The sequence below is a fragment of the Dunckerocampus dactyliophorus genome, chromosome 18 (assembly GCF_027744805.1).
Source record: "Dunckerocampus dactyliophorus isolate RoL2022-P2 chromosome 18, RoL_Ddac_1.1, whole genome shotgun sequence".
Taxonomy (NCBI): Eukaryota; Metazoa; Chordata; class Actinopteri; order Syngnathiformes; family Syngnathidae; genus Dunckerocampus; species Dunckerocampus dactyliophorus.
Genome location: NC_072836.1, coordinates 3,423,814 through 3,441,033, shown reverse-complemented (window position 1 = coordinate 3,441,033; position 17,220 = coordinate 3,423,814). Strand labels below are relative to the sequence as shown.

At 41.0% G+C, this 17,220-nt stretch overlaps 2 protein-coding genes across 10 annotated transcripts; one reads left to right on the top strand and one right to left on the bottom strand.

The window, feature by feature from the left end:
• Window positions 1–271: 271 nt before the first annotated feature.
• On the top strand, window positions 272–17,200 carry LOC129171167 (elastin). Of its 9 annotated transcripts, none has more exons than XM_054759574.1 (26): window positions 2,127–2,970; window positions 3,217–3,299; window positions 7,639–7,720; window positions 7,839–7,892; window positions 8,554–8,601; window positions 8,681–8,707; window positions 8,783–8,827; window positions 8,969–9,004; window positions 10,073–10,147; window positions 10,212–10,310; window positions 10,399–10,422; window positions 11,230–11,274; window positions 11,572–12,396; window positions 12,623–12,685; window positions 12,767–12,811; window positions 13,508–13,564; window positions 13,645–13,698; window positions 13,816–13,851; window positions 14,497–14,541; window positions 14,637–14,678; window positions 14,752–14,814; window positions 14,888–14,962; window positions 15,598–15,624; window positions 15,899–15,937; window positions 16,379–16,435; window positions 17,009–17,200. In XM_054759574.1, exons 5-26 carry the CDS (start codon window positions 8,571–8,573, stop codon window positions 17,011–17,013), a joined length of 1,815 nt encoding a protein of 604 aa, XP_054615549.1. In that variant the 5' UTR covers window positions 2,127–2,970; window positions 3,217–3,299; window positions 7,639–7,720; window positions 7,839–7,892; window positions 8,554–8,570; the 3' UTR covers window positions 17,014–17,200. The 9 variants fall into 9 exon arrangements, with proteins under 9 accessions (XP_054615550.1, XP_054615546.1, XP_054615549.1 ...); XM_054759573.1 differs by having other exon boundaries at window positions 3,217–3,380; XM_054759575.1 differs by lacking the exons at window positions 2,127–2,970; window positions 3,217–3,299 and adding an exon at window positions 272–545.
• On the bottom strand, window positions 1,571–3,278 carry LOC129171171 (cytochrome c oxidase subunit 6A, mitochondrial). The gene is made up of 4 exons (XM_054759583.1): window positions 3,124–3,278; window positions 2,799–2,874; window positions 1,905–2,047; window positions 1,571–1,771 (listed from the first exon to the last, which is right to left on the bottom strand). Exons 2-4 carry the CDS (start codon window positions 2,872–2,874, stop codon window positions 1,682–1,684), a joined length of 309 nt encoding a protein of 102 aa, XP_054615558.1. The 5' UTR covers window positions 3,124–3,278; the 3' UTR covers window positions 1,571–1,681.
• Window positions 17,201–17,220: the final 20 nt, after the last annotated feature.

The following is a 17,220-nucleotide window of genomic DNA, read 5'->3' as shown; positions in this document are numbered from 1 at the left end:
GTGACTTTCTTAACTTTACAAAATGGGAATTCCCTCGGATAATACAGTGAAGGGCTTTTTTTTTTTTTGCAGATTCTTGCCATTGACTGTATTTTACCTGGAATCTGCTGGGAGCTCTGTAATTCAAAATGTTTGCAGTCATTTAAAAGGTTGAAATAAATACATCTTAATACAATAATACTTACACAGCCATTAAATGCATTCCAATGCGATGCCCTATTCTTTTAGAAAACAAAACTTTTAGGAAGCGGTTTCTTTAATGTACCTGCCAATCAATTGCCCCGCCCACCAATCAGGTTTTCTGAGCTCGAGGTGTTTTCCTTGATTTGTTGCTTTCCGACTCCACGACCGAGCTTTGTAACTAGATGAATAACAACAATAACATGTTTTAGAGAGCATAATACTTAATTAGCAGTAGGAGTGGTTGCGCTGAAGTGTGCTTATGTATAAGTCGCAAGATATGCTTTAAAAGGTTTTATTTAAAAAGCCCGCCCAATTTTTGGCATCTTCTACCTACCGGAAGGAAGTTTGCGGCCTCGGCGAAGGTAAGCCATTCTATACTATATTATACAAGTGAAATTAAGTTGTGATTATCAAACGTCCCCCAGCGAGTTTTCTGAACCGCCTTTATGGCAGTCTCATCAAAACACAGCCATGAATGTACAGCAAAGCGAAGAAAGAGCAATATTCACAACAGTACCACAGTAACATTCACTAATGATGTGTTGTGATGAGTATAATAGACCACACACTAAATACATTGGCTTCAACAGGTACTGTATGTTGTATGACTGGCAGTGATTGACACAGACGGGCATATCGACTGCAATATACAATACTGGTCTTGAAATTTGGCATCACATTATTCTAAGATTCGTAGAATATATCTAGTAGAAAAAATGTGGTTTCACTTACTGCCACCTTGGCACGCTTTTCCACCGTCGAACGTCTTCTGGGTTTTTGACTCAGTGCTTGTGCTCCCAGTCTGGGTCGATAATACTGTACACATTCGGTCCCAAACTTTGCTTTATCAGAAGCACAGTTTCAAAACAAGTGTCCTCGAAATGTGCCGAAGACAATACCCAAGAATCTGACACGGCAAATGGCGTCTTTTGGAAATGTGAAGAGGCTGCCACACATCGAGCGGGCATAATATTAAAATGTGTATTCTATGGGCTGTTCCGAGAAGGGAAGGTTCTCGAAGTGATGTGGCGAGAAATGTAAAAAAAAAAAAAAAAAAGGGTAAATATGTCAACATAACACACATCTAACACAGGAAATGTGTTAAATATTTTTGAGTGTAGAGTCCAGGGTCGCGTTGCACGGGTGACCACCGTTACACCAGCGACCTGACAAGCCGGTTGACTTTTGAAGAGGCGTACTTAACAGGTAAATTTTGCATGTCTTCGTTGTGATATTTTACAATAGGATAGAGCAACTGATTTACATAGCTAATGTTAGCGTTGGAATGAGACCAAGTGGCCCATTAGTAGCATTTTTCTTTCAGCCAACATCCATTTGTCCTTGGAGTACCATCACTACACACTAATAGAAGAGAATAGAGCTCAAACCAGTTTAAAACTGTAGTTTAAAAGAAAAAAACTGATGAAATACGGCATTTTTTTTTATTACAGTGCAAGGGATCACTGTGTCGAAGAAGCATGGCCTCTTGATCTGACACTCAGTGGTGGGAGCTCTCGTAGCCGTCTGGCAGAGCGTTGGTGTGAGAATTGTGGAACAGCGAGTGGTTGCCATCGCCCCAGGGGAATTTCTGTTAGGAGACAGTGGCGAGCGATGTCTGAATTAGCCAATAAATCTCTGCCTACTTGTGGAGCTATGTTTGCTGTAAATAGTCTTGAGGTAGTGTCAAGGAGCGGGTGGATTTTTCATGGGATGCCGCTCACCTTGGTGCGGATGCGGAGGTGAGGGTATGGCACAAACTCTGGCTGCTCATGCGAGTGCTCCTGCATCTTCATGTAGGCGTTCACCATGCACACGCTGACGCCGGGTAAGGCCAAGATGAAGGTCAGGATCTTCCAGGTCCTCGCTGTGGAAACGTCAGCAGATGAAATGTTTTTACGCACATTGCAAGTTGTTCCACAATGGATTCCATCTTCGGTGACCAACCAAAAGTGAAGAAAAAGAATGTGTGGGCTGGCTGCCAGCTCTCACGCTTTAAAGTTCATTGTTCAACTACAGGATTAGCCACAGTAAGAGTCCATTTGTGTCCCGCAAGGTCCAGTCGCTAAATCAGTAAATGTAGGTCCACGATTGGCAGCTATATGTATGATGTGTACAAAGCAGAATCTTCACCTCATAAACATTAAGGCACAAAAAATGCACTGGTATATGATGTGGAACCCTTGAAGTTGAACACCACCCGTTCTGGGAAACTGGTCCATCTGCAATATGTTTGGATTTCAAAGCAAAGTTCCCCCTAGAGATAAATACAAGCAAGTGAAAAAATAATATATTTACAATCGTTACTATTCAAATGGAAAAATAATAGTGACTCAATTAATGACAGACGTAATGTGAAAGTGATTTATGTGACTTTTTAAAAAAGCATTCTTGACTATCAAGTGTAAAAAGAAGTGAAGCAGCTTTGAATTTGAATCTGCTAATTTTTTGGATTTTTTTGGTGTATTTCGATGTACAGTATTTTAAGTGCAGAGTTCATCCCTTCATGCTTAAAACTGAGGTCCTGTGAAGTTGTGTTGTATTATACAACTTTTGACGTTTTTGCGTGTGTGTGTGTGTGTGTGTGTGTGTGTGTGTTAATGTGAAGTCATCCTGACCTCCTCCTTCATGGCTCGAATGTGACGCAGCAGCTAGCATGCGCCGGGCGACCAAGGCGGCCGGAGACAAAGACATCTGTGGACACCAAGATGAGAGTTTGCAGGAGGAGACATGACGCGTGCACACCAGCAGAATCAGATCATGCACCTTCATCTTTTTTCGTCCAGGCAGGTGTATCATTCAAGATAAGTCAACAACTGCTTGGAGGACAGTACGTAAGACTACAATTGTCCTGTACATAGCAAAGGAGAGATCTGAGGCAGGGCCTACACGTGTCTCTGCGTCAACTAAAATATAAATAAAATACAAATAAAGTCAACTTACTGTGCTTCAGGCAGACAAGATTTAATACGCTTTATTTTCCCTCCTAGCAAGTTCGTCGCTCTTAACTTTCCTTCTTGCTTGTTTGTCCTTCAGTCTGTCCCGAGGTGAACTCGGCATGGGAGGCTCCTCCCCTCTCAACCTGTATCCGTGCCAAGAAACTTGAGTTTATATTTGGGGTGAGCGCACAGGCGGGCTGATATGTGACCAAGACGGCATGGAAGAGCAATAGGAGGCGTGTCTCTGCTTCCAGGACAGAGGTCTCTCATGAATAATGTTAAAAAACTCACATGACACACTAAGTGAGATCTGTAGGTGTGGAATATGTCAGTGGATGTGCATATATCACTTAGATAAAACATTTAAAAATCTATACTATGGTGTGAAAAAGTGTTTGGCTGCTTTCTGATTTCTTAATTTTTTGTCACACTTAAATGTTTCAGATCATCAAACAAATTTAAATATTAGTCAATGATAACACCACTGAAACCTTTTATTATGAAGGGAGAAAAAAATCCAAACCTACATGGCCCTGTGTGGAAAAAGTGATTGCCCCCTCAACCTAACAACTGCCCCCCAAAAGGTGATGAATTACACGCATACATTTTCTAAAGCTTTGGGACTCCAGCGAACCACAGTGTGAGCCATTATACACAAATGGTGACCACTCATCCAAGAGGTCACAAGAGATCCGACAACAGCATCCAAAGAACTGCAGGCCTCACTTACCTCAGTTAAGGTCAGTGTTCATAACTCCGCCATAAGAAAAACACTAGGGAAAAACGTCCTGCATGTCAGAGTTCCAAGACATAAACCACTGCTGAACAAAAAGAACATTAAGGCTCATCTCAATTTTTCCAGAAAACCACTTGATCCCCAAGAACTTTGAGAAAATACTTTGTAGTCAGACGAGACAAAAGTTAAACTTTTTGGAAGGTGTGTGTCCCATTGCATCTGGCGTAAAAACAACACCGCATTTTAGAAAAAGAACATCATACCAACAGTAAAATATGGTGGTGGTAGTGTGATGGTCTGGGTCTGTTTTTGCTGCTTCAGGACATGGAAGACTTGCTGTGATAAATGGAGCCATAAATTCTGCTGTGTACCAAAAAATCCTGAAGGAGAATGTCCGGCCATCTGTTCATGACATCAATCTGAAACCAACTTGGGTTCTGCAACAGGACAGTGATCCAAAATACCAGCAAGCCCACCTCCGAATGACTGAAGAAGAGCAAAATGAAAACTTTGGAGTGGCCTAGTCAAGTCCTGACCTGAATTTTATTGAGATGCTGTGGCATGACCTTAAAAAGGCGGTTAATGCTGGAAAACCCTCCAATGTGGCTGAATGACAGCAATTCTGGAAAGATGAGTAGGCCAAAATTCCTCCACAGCGCTGTGAGAGACTCATTGCAAGTTATCGCAAGCTCTTGATTGCATTTGTTGCTGCTAATGGTGGCCCAACCGGTTATTACGTTTATCACTTTTTTGCGCAGGGCCATGTAGGCTTGGATTTTTTTCTCACTTAATAAGTTTCATTTAAAAATTGCATTTTGTGCTCAGTTGTGTTGTCATTGACTAATATTTAAATTTGTTTGATCTGAAACATTTATGTGTGACAAAGGGAAGGGGAGCAAACACTTTTTCACACCACTGTATATCTCCTTATCAATGTTTCCCACACTGTGCATTCATTTGTGTCTCCTCGCTGAGCCTTTTATGTTGTTCATTTTCACGGCTTTCCTTTTCTTCGGCACACTGTCCAAAAAGTTAGCTAATAAGGAATGTTTTTCTTTCTCAGTGCGGACACCCTGTATTCATCTGCCCAGCACGAGGCCTCGAGGATGACCCAGGACACGTTGGAGAGACTATGTCTCTCAACTGGCCTGGGAACGCCTCGGGATCCGTTGGCAGGGGCTCTATGAAGTATCCTGGGAGAAGGAAGTCTGGGCTGTTGCCCTCACGACCCGACCCCAGATAAATGTTTGTAGCCGAGAAACATCGCAACACAGAACACCGTAAACTGGGCACCACCTGTATTACAGTTCAGGCTGTCTAATATCTGACATGTGCATGTCCAACTGAGTATAAAGACAGATGGTAGGGGTTTGCTGTCTTTATTTGAGTGTTTAATGCTAGTTTTGCGCACTGTTGGTGATTCTTTTGTTGTCTCCATCTGGCCACTTTCAAACGGACTGACTCAGCCAGCGGTGATGTCAGTCGGTCATGCAAACAGTCAGTCTGAACGTCTCGAGCCGTTGTTATTGTGGGAAGAGCTTCACCCCGGCCCACATTTCCATGTGCTGCTGCTGTTCTGCAGAAAATGCCAGGACCAAATTTGTTGTGGTCGCTTGAGTATTATTTCCCACCTTATTAGTCTCCCTGATCAAGCAGTTCCCTTTAATAAACCAAAATGCCCACACTGTGATTTATGAATGTATTTATTTTTCACGGCTTTGAGCAGCACCAACGTGGTCTTGGTGCTGTCCCAGCAGCACGGACAGGCTACATAAAGTGGAACACTAATATTGATCCCCAGCAGGTGGTCCACGCTGGCTAAAGACCATAAAACTGCCATTAAACCCCTTGATAGACAGAAACAGGGTCTTTTAATAATAAAGTTAGTGGGACCGAATGTCTTGTAACTCCCACCCCTGTTCATCATAAATTGGAGTTCCGGCCAGGTGCTCACAAATATTTTTTTGGAATTGTTAGCTCAAACAACTGAACATTATTTTGATCTGATGCTAAGCTAACAAGAGCTTGTTGTGTACAGGGCACATCAGGACGGACACACGGAGCCGTCATCGGTATGTCTATATTTTTGGGGCGCACAGTATTTCAAATAGGACAGACCACCGTGAAACTACTGTCCAGATGCGTCTCCAGACACTCCTCTGGGGCTAAATGAGCCGACACAGTCCACCTTTGTCCCAGCATACGTCTTTTCAGCAGTCACCTCTCAGTCTAGAAGAGATGCGTTGCAGTTATGCCCTTACGGATGGGAGCCTGGCTTTTCTTGCCAGGCAAACGTGCAGACAAGACAAATGTTTAGAGGTGAGGAGTCTGCTGTTGAGTCAGACGGGGGTGATGTTTTGGTCTTGCGCTCAGTACCTCCAAGGGAGACAATGTGGTGGTCCGACTTCACTTTTTCTGGACTGAATTCTTTCAAAGCAGACGCGGCCTACATTGTTTGCATCGGGTGCTGCCGTGCTCACATGTAAACGTTACATAAAGAACCAACAGACCTTTCCGTATAGGATTAATGCCATCACGGGCCTATGCTTCGTGTCAGTAGTCTCAACACACGATCACAACACTCTCTTGTTGCTATGGTAACTCATTGAATGTGTAGTCTTTAAACTGCATAATGTGTTAATGTGGTCAATTTCGTTTTTGTTTCCACTATTAACAGCTGAGAGAACTATTTTATTCAGGCATTATGTATCAACAGAAAAATGTCTGCCAGTTCTCACAACACAAATCCAACAATTCCAACTTTTTCTATTTAAATATTTGCCTTTCAGCTTATTCTCCAGGTGTCCCTAAAGTCTGGAAACGTAGAAAATGTGTATTGTGCATGGTCAAATTTTGATAAAGGTTTTACACGAGCACCGATGAATAGATAAGATGTGAATTTATCTTGGAGATTAATAAAGTATTTGTCCTACATATCTTTTATTTCAGCAGGATGTTGGGGTCTGAATGGGTTGAACTTGAGCTTCACTTTTGTCCACTTGCAATCGCTATATGATTTAAATCTGCATATTAATTTGATAACAAGTTGCAAGGGAAAGTTGAACAAACACGATAAAGCAGTATCCAAAGTATAAAAATACATACCAGCAGCGATATAGAGGTTTTATAGAACCTCATTCTCAGAGGAATCTCCACTCTCTCATCCTGAGATGCACATACCTTGACAGGTTTTTACAATGCGGAGATTGGAACACCAATATAAATTAAACACTCTTAATACACAGCATAATCCTCAAACCTACTTTCTTATTCATAAAACTCAAGCAGAGCAATGAAGAACTTCATGCCGTGTCTCCTTCCTTCTTTCTGCTATGACCATGCGCTCTGTGCTATGAGGCGTTCAGGTGAGCTCTTAATTGTGAGCGTTAACACTAATTTTTTTTTTTTTTTTTCACGTACCCCCAATGACAACTGGCGTACCCCACTTTGGGAACCTAGGCCCTATTATTTATTTTGAAAAAAAATAAAATGCCATTTTTATATATAATAAATACACATTTTCTTATTTTTAATTGAATGTATTGTAATATATTTTTATTTACATGATTAAAATATTTTCCTTTATTTTATATTTGCATTGTAATAATTATTTGTGATTACCTTTGAAGTAATTCATTATTAATTCAGTTGTATTTTATTTATTTTTAAAACTTTTTTTGGTTTAATGTATACATATTATATGTCCAAACTTTAGGGTACCCCTTCATATTCTTACCTGTGTGCCGTTTAACATTAACTGGGAAAATGTGATCATAATTTCAGAATAAGAGTTGATGTGGAGATGGCAGTAGACCAAAAAGGGCCTCAGTGTGACCTAACAGGACCAGCGCAGAGGGCAGGACAGGTCAGTGGGAGGGAGCCAGCTGTGACACACAGCGGCCTATAAAAGACGTAATATGCATCATTCATTCATCCAGCCGTCAGTTCAGCTCGTCGTCTCTCTGCCATCATGTTGTATCCAGCTCTTCTTCAAGCCGTGCTGCTCCTGTGCCTCATTCAGCAAACGCTGCAGGGCGGTAAGCAATAGCACACTTTTGGGAAAGGATCTAAAAGATAAGTGACCTCATGACCATAGGAACATGTGGCTCCCAGTTGAGAACCCTGGCTACAAGCATCTGCATCTGAAATTTAAGGAGCTGCTTTAGCTGCCTGAAAGCTACTTTTTCATTTTGAGAACAATTGTAATTTTGACATTGTTGTCTGTATGTATGTTCTGTACGTTTGGTTGTTTTTAACGGTGTTTCTGTCAGTCTGGGTCATGCAAAGGGAATTTTTAATCCTCAGTCTTTCTTGCTTAAATAAAGTTTTTTAAATGAAATGTTCCTGCGCTTACAGGACTGTTAATGCTGAATGAACTTAAGTTTAAAAATGTAAGAATACTCCAGCAAGTATATTCTAGTTTCTGAGTTGACAACAGCGGTGGGATTTTTCTTCCAAAGCGTCTTATGAATCAGTGCTTTCAGTGGCCGACTCTCACCCACGTGTTACATACCACTCCACGTGAATTATTTAATGTTCTTCAATCAAAGGATGGCGGCAAAGGCGGGATAAAATTTGGCGGACTAATGTGAGAAGAAAAGGCTCCACAAAGTCGACACTTTCTATGTGACCATTCAGTCGTGTAGTCGTTGGGGGCAGCAAGTGTTCAACGTGGGTATATTGTGTTTCATTTTTCAGGGATTAAACCTCAAAGCATGTCCTGGGGGAGAATCCTGCCAGCCAGAGGTAAATGTCATTACTAATATATTATTAGTTGTATATTTTGAGTAAGGTTGTTATTAAAATGCTTAAATGTGGTCTCCAGGTGTTGGCATTGGAGCCAAAGGAGGAGGTCAGTGCACAGAATTCTGTGGCCAATGAAAGCAGGTGGACATTTTTCTGACTTGGTTGTATTTTTTTGCCGTAGGAGCTCTGGGCAGCAGATATGCCAACAAGCCCTTGAAGGCTGGAAGTATGTTTCATGTTTTTTTAACACAGACTGTTCTCATCTTTTATTGACTAGTATTCATGTTATGTGTGGAGCATTTTAAATACTGTTATTTTGCAGGAAATAATATCTCATGGTTACATGTTTCTGCTTATCTCCTCTTAGTCGGGCATTACCCGGTTACCAGTCCTCTTGGAGTTGGTAAGTTGTCATCAATTTTGGGGGGGGGGGGTCAAAACTTTTTCCAGTAGTGGCCCCATAGTGAAAAATGTAAGGATGCAAGGCCCATGTTGATATTTTGTAAAGCAACACATGTATATATGCTAAAAAGTTATATATACTACAAGAAAAAGTGAAAGGTGAAAAAGTGTATTATTAGTTTGAGCTTTGGTCTTCGCTAATTATTTGCCCATTTTAGCTTTTTTTTTATATACATTCTCCAAATATTTCAGTCCTCTTCTAATCTTCGTAAATTTACTTCTCGTAATATTATGACTGTATTTCCATGTTATTTTTACTCTCTTCCCATATTATAACATATTCCCCAACCTAATGGGAAAAAAAGTAAAACCTTGTTATGTTTGTTTTATTTTTGTTGTTAATATTACGGCTTTTTAAAAAAACAACATATTTTTCTTTTTTCAACTTTATGCTACTAAAATGATATTATTTTTCCTCATAATACATATTACGACATTATTCTCAAAAAATTATACTTTTCCCCAACCTAATTTTCCAAAAATTACAACTGTATTTTGTTTTGTTTGTTTCTCCTAATATTATGACTTTAAAAAAATATATTTTTTTCTTTAATATTTCAACTCTATGCTACTACAATAATGTTATTTTTCCTCATAATACATACTCGTAGAATTCGTAGAATTATGACTATTTCTTGTTGGATTACAACTTTTTTCTCTTCATATTTTTACTTTATTCTTGTAAAATTACTGTTGATTTTTCCATTTTTGCTGGGTTTTTTTGTTTTGATTTATTTTGTTGTTAAATTCTTAGAATATGCGTCGGGCCAGTAAAAAATCAGCCGTGGGCTGCAAATGGCCCCCGGGCCACACATCGGACACCCCTGATTTAAGATGTAGGCTAACGCACCACTGTCAAGTGCTAAGTAAGAAATAACGCAAAATTGGCACATATCTATAAACCGATCACCTGAAGATACAAAACATAAGTGCTGAAGCAGAGAATGGTGTGCAGATTTGTGATATTTCACACACAATAAAATTTTTTGTCTTTGAATTGTTTCCATAGGAGGTTACAGACCTCTTGGACTGGGAGGTGTACCCGCACGGCTGCCTGGTGGTTATGGAAACCATGGAGTCTATGGTACTGCTGTAGTTATTAGCCTGTAGGAGACTACTGAAAGTATTTCTAATGTTGTATTTATCAGGGGCCGGTCTTGGCACAGGATTGCCACTGGGGCTTGGACCTGCAAATGGACTGGGCCTGGGCCATGGAGGCAAACGTGGTAGGACGAGCCGTGGTAGAGGTCTGCTCTCTACTGAGTGCCATTCTCCTCATTTTAGGGAGTTAAACAAAAATTTTTAATATGAATGTTTTGTTTTTTATCTTTACAGCTTATGGTGTCGGGCCGCTGCCAGGTAAATTGTAAAAAAACAACCTCCGTATGAGTTTATTTACGTCAGTGTTTCGATTTAGTGTATCATCAGGGCCAGCAAGGCCTTCTCTAATGGCCTAAACATGATCAGATGCACTGACCTGCTTTTACTACTTGATTTCTAGTGTTTCTTTCATGAAATTGTATTCATTTCTTCCCAACAGTGTATTATCTTCATTTTGTAGCATGTTTCTTGGTTGCACTGCTTCCAGTACATGTACTGTATGTGTATGTTGTCCAATCAGATTTCCGCTTGTATGTTTTGCCATGTCAGTGTAATCTGCCCAGGGCCTATGTAATCAGTAGCGCTGGCCCAGTGTCACTTGAGCTCTATTAGCAATGTGGCTTCTTCAAAAAAATCAGATTTCAGATTGCCCTCACAGGGCCAGCTAGCTGGCCTACGATAACATTGTTTGACAAATAGTTTGCAGCAATCTGGAAACGAGGATGCATTTTGTCAATAAATCGTCAGTATTTCTGATGACTATAATGTCTTTTATTCAAATTATTTGTGTTTTTGTCAGGCTATTAGATAAATATTGATTAGACTGCTCCAATATGCATAATGTCGCTCTCCCTGTAATGCCACTCCTTGTTCTATTGTGTTTTTTTCTATTACCGGTGGTTTGTGTAATTGTGAAATGATAGAGGTGGTATTAAGAGGGGGGCTAAGTCCTCTCTGAAGGCCCAGGTAATGCACGGCCTGCCACTGAGTGACATTGTGTGATTGTATGAGTATGATGCATGTTTGTTTTTGTGTTTCAAATTGTGGACTTTATTTTCTTGTTAGGATACGGACCTTTGGCCGGCATTGGCTACCCTGCAGTCAAACCAGGTAATTAAGTAGTTACACCACAACCTATGAAGCTATTTGTCTCGTCTCATGGCTCACATTTGTATGCATGATTATTAATGTACTCATACACTTGTAAGAGGAACATTAAAGTTAATGTTCCCCCTTTTAATGCAAACTTTTAGTTTATTTTGCGTCAGAGGTCACGTTGGTATTAAGCTGACCCAAAGGCTGTCACTCTTCCCATGGATGCCTGTTGGTTTAGTCAGCCGGGTGCATGTGATGGTTATTTGACGTCGTGGGGTCAACACATTTTGCATGATGATATGTCCCTGTCAGGTGTTTCTGCGGCTGATGTGGGAAGATTGGAGAAGGCTGCTCAGGATGTCAAAAGAGCAAAAAGTGGAGCCCTTGGTGCCTCGTTCGGAGGACCAGAAGGAACTCTTGGCGTTGAAAGGTTCAACAAGGAGAGAGGAAGTGCTCTTGGCCCCGCAGCTTCTGAATTAATTACGGACAGCTTTACACCTGCTGTGCTGCCGACTGGAAGAGAAGCTAAAAGACTTGACCCAAAACTGAAGCCATCGAGCCTTGGACCGGCCATTGAGGCTCAAAGTCTTGGTCTGGCAGTGTCACCAGCACCAATAGGGAGAGCTGTTGATCCCTCAGTTTTGAAAAGAAAGATGAGTGCAAGTCATGGAGCCACGCGGCCCACTGGAGGAGTTCAAACACCAGAATCTGTAGCTCAAGACAAACTCAGAGCAATGGCTGCTGCTGCTGCTGCTTCTCCTGCACAAAGCGCCAGAGGTGACGCCTCATCTGGTAGACAACACCAGAAAAGCAAAAACTGTGGATCCCTCGTGAATTTGGGAAACCAAGGAGCTCGTGCTGCTCCTCAAGCACCAAGACCTGAAACATTTAGTCTTTTACCATCCCCGGATGCCAGAAACAATCAATTAGCTCGCTTGCAAGGTCCCAGAATGGCTTTAGCTCCAGAACAGAGGAGGCTAGATGTCCTTGGGATCATGGCTAAAAACTCCAATGAAGAGAAAATCAGTGGGACTTCGGGCACGCAACCGTCAAATCCCCAGATACAGGAAGTGCAAAGAAATGTACCCTTGACCCCAGAGGCAGGTTTAGGTGTTGCCCAGGCTGGAGGGCAGGAAGGTAAAAGCCTGTCAGAAAATGTGATACTGTATGAAAGTACCCTCTTTTACAATTCCAATCCTTTTTATTCCACTTGTCCAATTAACAGCTGCCTTTCAATTGTTTTCGCACTTCATTTAATCCTTGCAAACCAGTCTTTCTTATTCTTAGATTTCTACACAGTGCATCTTTTTTAGTGTGCCTCCATTCACCTTGTTGTGCATTCTCTCCTTCTCCTTCTCTCCAGGTTTTATTGGTAGTCCAGGAAACTATCTTGGATCAGGCCTGGTCCCGGGGGCTTATGGACCAGGTAATTCCATGCACTAACATGTAAAATTAACAGCTGCTTGTTATAAATGTGCATTCACACCAATCCATGCACTGGCTACAGCTTTAGGCCAGGGAGCATACCTGGGAGCAGGCGGGAAACATGGAGGTAAGTCTGCACATTGTCTTCTGTACACCGGGTTTCTTTTATTTATTTATTTTTTATAGTTGGCGCTATCTGCTCATTCTTGCTCACAAGCACATTATAATTGGACTGCCTGAGTGACTTGTCATTATAACTTCGTACAGTAGATGGCATCATAACTCTGCATAGACAAACTCAAGGAGCTCTTCAATTTGCAAAAGATAGCCAAATGGACATCAGACAGTCATCAAACGGAACGACAGTCTTACGGTCCAACCAAAAAAATTAAAGGGCACAGTACTGTAAGTTAACACACGGTGACAATGAACTGCTATCCTATGTGGGTAACAGACACATAACTTTAACTGTTATTTTTAAAGGGCCTGCAAGGCATGCTGGGTACTCCAGCAGCAATTCCACTTGACCCTAACATATTGTCACATATTAGATGTGCAATGATGTGATTACCATTACCATGTTTTGTTTTAATGACCTGTGCGTGTTATAAGGCACGTGCACGCGTCTACCGCTGTACAAAATGGAACCAATACCTACATTATGTCGCACACAAACACTGAGTTTGTGTCATGGCCATCTATGCAAATATACGACTACAGTATGTCATCTAGCAACCCACCACTACAGATAAATTGCAGACCTGTGGGAAAGTTTTTTAGTTCTTGCAAAATCCCGGCTCATTTTCTGTCTCACACATGTCAGCTCCTGCTGCTCTTGGTCAGGGAGGTTACACCAAAGGTCCTGCAGGTGTGTCAACAGGTCAGTATTTGGGTGTGTACATAAATACTGCATGTATTTCTCTCTACATTTGCAGTGTGGTGATTAATGTGTTGTCACAGGTTACGGTAGCAGTGCAGCAGGATACCTGGGTGGTCTGTCAGGCAATGGCTACGGTAAGAAGCCACCAAACAAAAGATGAACGTGTGGTTGTGATCAGGTTCTATGAATAGGATGTTCTTTAAAGCATTGCATGCAAATGACATTTATTTATTTGCATTCTTACTTGATAGGTTATGGGAATGGTTACGGGAACCCTTATGGAGCCGGTGAGTACACTTTGTATACCTAATGCTAACACAGGAATATTGACTCATTCCATGTCTATACCATTGGTACAGTACAGTGAGAAAAAGTGGAAAACGCTGGTCTGTCATATATAGTAAGATGTCATAAAGCAAGTTTGTGGAGCATCCAAAAAATGTAAGATTGTGGGGGGCTACTTTGATATTCTTAATTTAATATGTTATTAAACACCATAAAAGCGTAAAAAGCTACATTTTTTTTTAAATAAAGAAAAATCACCCCAATGTTAGATGTTACAGAACAAATCTTGCAACCTGTGCTGTAAGATGCACAGGTAGTTGGCCATTTTGGTTCGTAGGTGACAATTTTCGGGGATTTGGGCCATTTATAATTATTTTTTATTTCTGTATGGCCCAAATACTCCTTCATAATGTCCTTTTGTTTCATTTGTAGAATATGCCAATAAAAAAAGCCTCGACCAAACTTTGTACACCCCTGTCACAAAGTCATGAATATTGAAGAAACAGTTGCTGTATGCGATTTAATCCACTGGGTGTCGCTGCCCAGCAGTTTAGGACCTCTTTAGCTGCTGAACGTTTCTTTACAAATAGTAGGTAGGTAATAGTTTAAAGGTGATATTTAACTTTTGAGTTTTGTGAATGTTGCAGCTTTGAGTACAGGAGGCTACGCTGGACAGCCTCAGGTACCATATGGTAAGATAGCAAGAAACACAGCAGGCCATTCATGTATAGCGAGAACATCTCATCATGGAATAAAAGCATGAGGATGACATCTTATCTTCTTCCAGGAGGACTTGGTGCTGGACTGGACCCGGCTGGTGGCAAATATGGTGAGACTGTCAGACCCTGCTGCTGTTTGTTTGTAACTTGTGAGGATTGTGATGTATTCTTTTCATCCTGCAGGAGGAGCAGCAGAAGCCCAGGGCCCATACGCTGGCACTCCTGTGGCTCCTGCCCGACTTGAAGGTAACTTCAGAGTTGATTTGAGGACAACATCTATGACTGTCCTACCATGACCTTCAACATTTGTGATTCTCAGGAGACGGAGGCTACCCATACGCTGCTCAGCCCCTCGGCCTCAGCGGGGACGGCAGCAAAAGCTCCAGCAAGCACGGTGAGAACAAGCAATGTTGCAGTGGACATACAATATACAGTATATGTATGGTGAGACTTTACTTCCAAAAGTAGTGCAAAGTTTACCGCTCGCTTAGCAGGACATGATAGCTTTTACAGTATAACAATGTAGTGAGGCAGATGATGCATGCCATGCATCCCATACATGTACGTATTTATCTGTGGCCGCCACAAATAGATTTGGTGTTACCCATTCACCCTCGCTCGTAAACACGCTATAATCGGACTGTCTGTGACTGTAGCTTGTCGTTCCAACTTTGTACAGTAGGTGGCATGGTAACTCTGCTTCTTAAAACACATCACATGCACCTGGTCTTCCAGAGAATAAGAAGATGTAGCAGGAGGCCTCACTGTTGCCAACGTAGCGATATTGTCGCTTGATTTGTATTTCTAAACATATTTGTTCTGCATTTCATGTTTTTTTTTTTACTCACTCTTTGTCTTCCACAACGTTCATAAAAATTGCATGCACATGCCTCATGGCCAATTATGGATATTGCACATTGCCACAAATAGATAGCAGTCCTGTTGGAAATGCAGGATTTGCTCCATACAGCGTCTGATTGGATATTGTGTTTTCCAGTCTAAAGATTTTGATGTTTTTTGTGGTTTCAGGTGCAGCATATGGAGCCCCACAAGCAGGTGAGTCCTCCCGCTGTTCCCCGCCTTACTTAGCGCTAAAGCAGAGTTCATTTCTGCCGTTAAGTGTTTGAATTCAGGGAAGGGAGTAGAGGTTGAGTGACTTGTTGTGGAACAACGGCTCATTAAGCATTTTGAGCCAATGGTGGAAGTTGTTGATGTCAATAAGCCGTGGACCGCCACAGGATAGACAAAAAAAAAAGCAGGCTGTTGGTAATGTTTTTGTTATTTATTTGCTGTTGGTTACTGATGTGTTTTTGTGTGTGTGCATGCCAAGGCTACGTCCCACAGCTAGGTGCAAGTCAAGATGTATTGGGTAAGCAAGAAAGACTTCCTCCTTTATCATCAGCGTCCTCTTACGTCATGTAGCTAAATACAGCTCTTTCCTCATTGGGAAGCCATTCTGGCCCAGTGAGAAGCGCAGTGTATTGCCCAAATAATCATTTTGGTTTCTACTATGTCAGCAATGAAAGCAGAAATTAAATGTTGTAGTAAAACAGACATTTTTCTACAAAACCAGACCAAAAAGCCAATCTGAAAATGGCCTCTGATGTTAAAGTCTGAATAAAATGAGCTAAAAGAATAAGCATTTCAAGAAAACCAGCTACGATAAATGTGTTTCTCTGTAAATGAACTGGAAATGGAAAAAAAGTCATATTTATTTGCACACTTCATTTTTTTTGGTGCCTGTATTTCAACTAAAAATGTAGTTACGTTTTTCCGTTTCTAACGTGGAACCGGATCAACCCTTTCACAGGAGAGCAAGCCAGCAAGTATGGTGCAGGAACCGGACCACTTGCAGGTGGATACAAAGGTGAGAATGAGGGCCGTTTGATTCTGAAGGTATGGAATCCCGTTTCTGCCACTGAGAGAAAAATAAAAAGTCATAAAACTATTAGATAAAAAGTCAAAATTATGACATAAAAAAGTCTTAATTATGAGATAAGAAAGTCATAATTATGAGATAAAAAGTCAGAATTACAAGATAAGAAGTTATAATTGTGAGATACAGAAGTCATAATTATGAGGAATCAAAATTATATTTGAAATTCTGAGATACAAACTAAACATGTGTCAAAAGCTCCAGTAAATAAGGTGGCACGTGCAGTTTGTTTGTATCATGATTTCCACTTTTTATCTTATAATTATGACTTACCAGTGATATAGTTTTGGGCTTTTTGAAGGTGTTAAAGCACAAATAATGTTTGTACCACTCTTGCCATCCACGTTTCCTTTACACTTCTAAAGGGTGCGGTGTTTCTTCCAATCAGATAATCCCATTGATAACTACCTGCCATGAAAACAAGCTGTCACTACTTTTACTTTTATTTCTCAACCGCTGAATTGTCAATAGTTTAATTCTGCTTTCCGTTTGTGTCTTTTTCAGGCTGATGGAAATGACCTGCCGACCTTCAAATCTTTTCCATTTTAAAAGTCTCCCTGTGTGTTTTTATTTTTGTAATCTTTATACGTAACTGGCTTTTGTTAAGTATTTCTACTTGGTGCATCGCTGAGAAGCTGCTGGTGAAGGTGACAAAATAACACGTGAGAGAGATGTATTTGAAAATATATTTGGAAAATAAACTACATGATAATTTA

Excerpts from the sequence above, each read along its gene's own strand:
- LOC129171171 (XM_054759583.1), bottom strand. The coding sequence starts at position 2,874 with ATGTCTTTGTCTCCGGCCGCCTTGGTCGCCCGGCGCATGCTAGCTGCT. Across the intron at positions 2,048-2,798 it reads TTCGAGCCATGAAGGAGGAG|CGAGGACCTGGAAGATCCTG; the intron begins GTCAGGATGACT and ends ACGTTTCCACAG. Across the intron at positions 1,772-1,904 it reads ACCTCCGCATCCGCACCAAG|AAATTCCCCTGGGGCGATGG; the intron begins GTGAGCGGCATC and ends GTCTCCTAACAG.
- LOC129171167 (XM_054759571.1), top strand. The coding sequence starts at position 7,826 with ATGTTGTATCCAGCTCTTCTTCAAGCCGTGCTGCTCCTGTGCCTCATT. Across the intron at positions 14,963-15,597 it reads CAAAAGCTCCAGCAAGCACG|GTGCAGCATATGGAGCCCCA; the intron begins GTGAGAACAAGC and ends TTGTGGTTTCAG. Across the intron at positions 15,938-16,378 it reads TGCAAGTCAAGATGTATTGG|GAGAGCAAGCCAGCAAGTAT; the intron begins GTAAGCAAGAAA and ends ACCCTTTCACAG.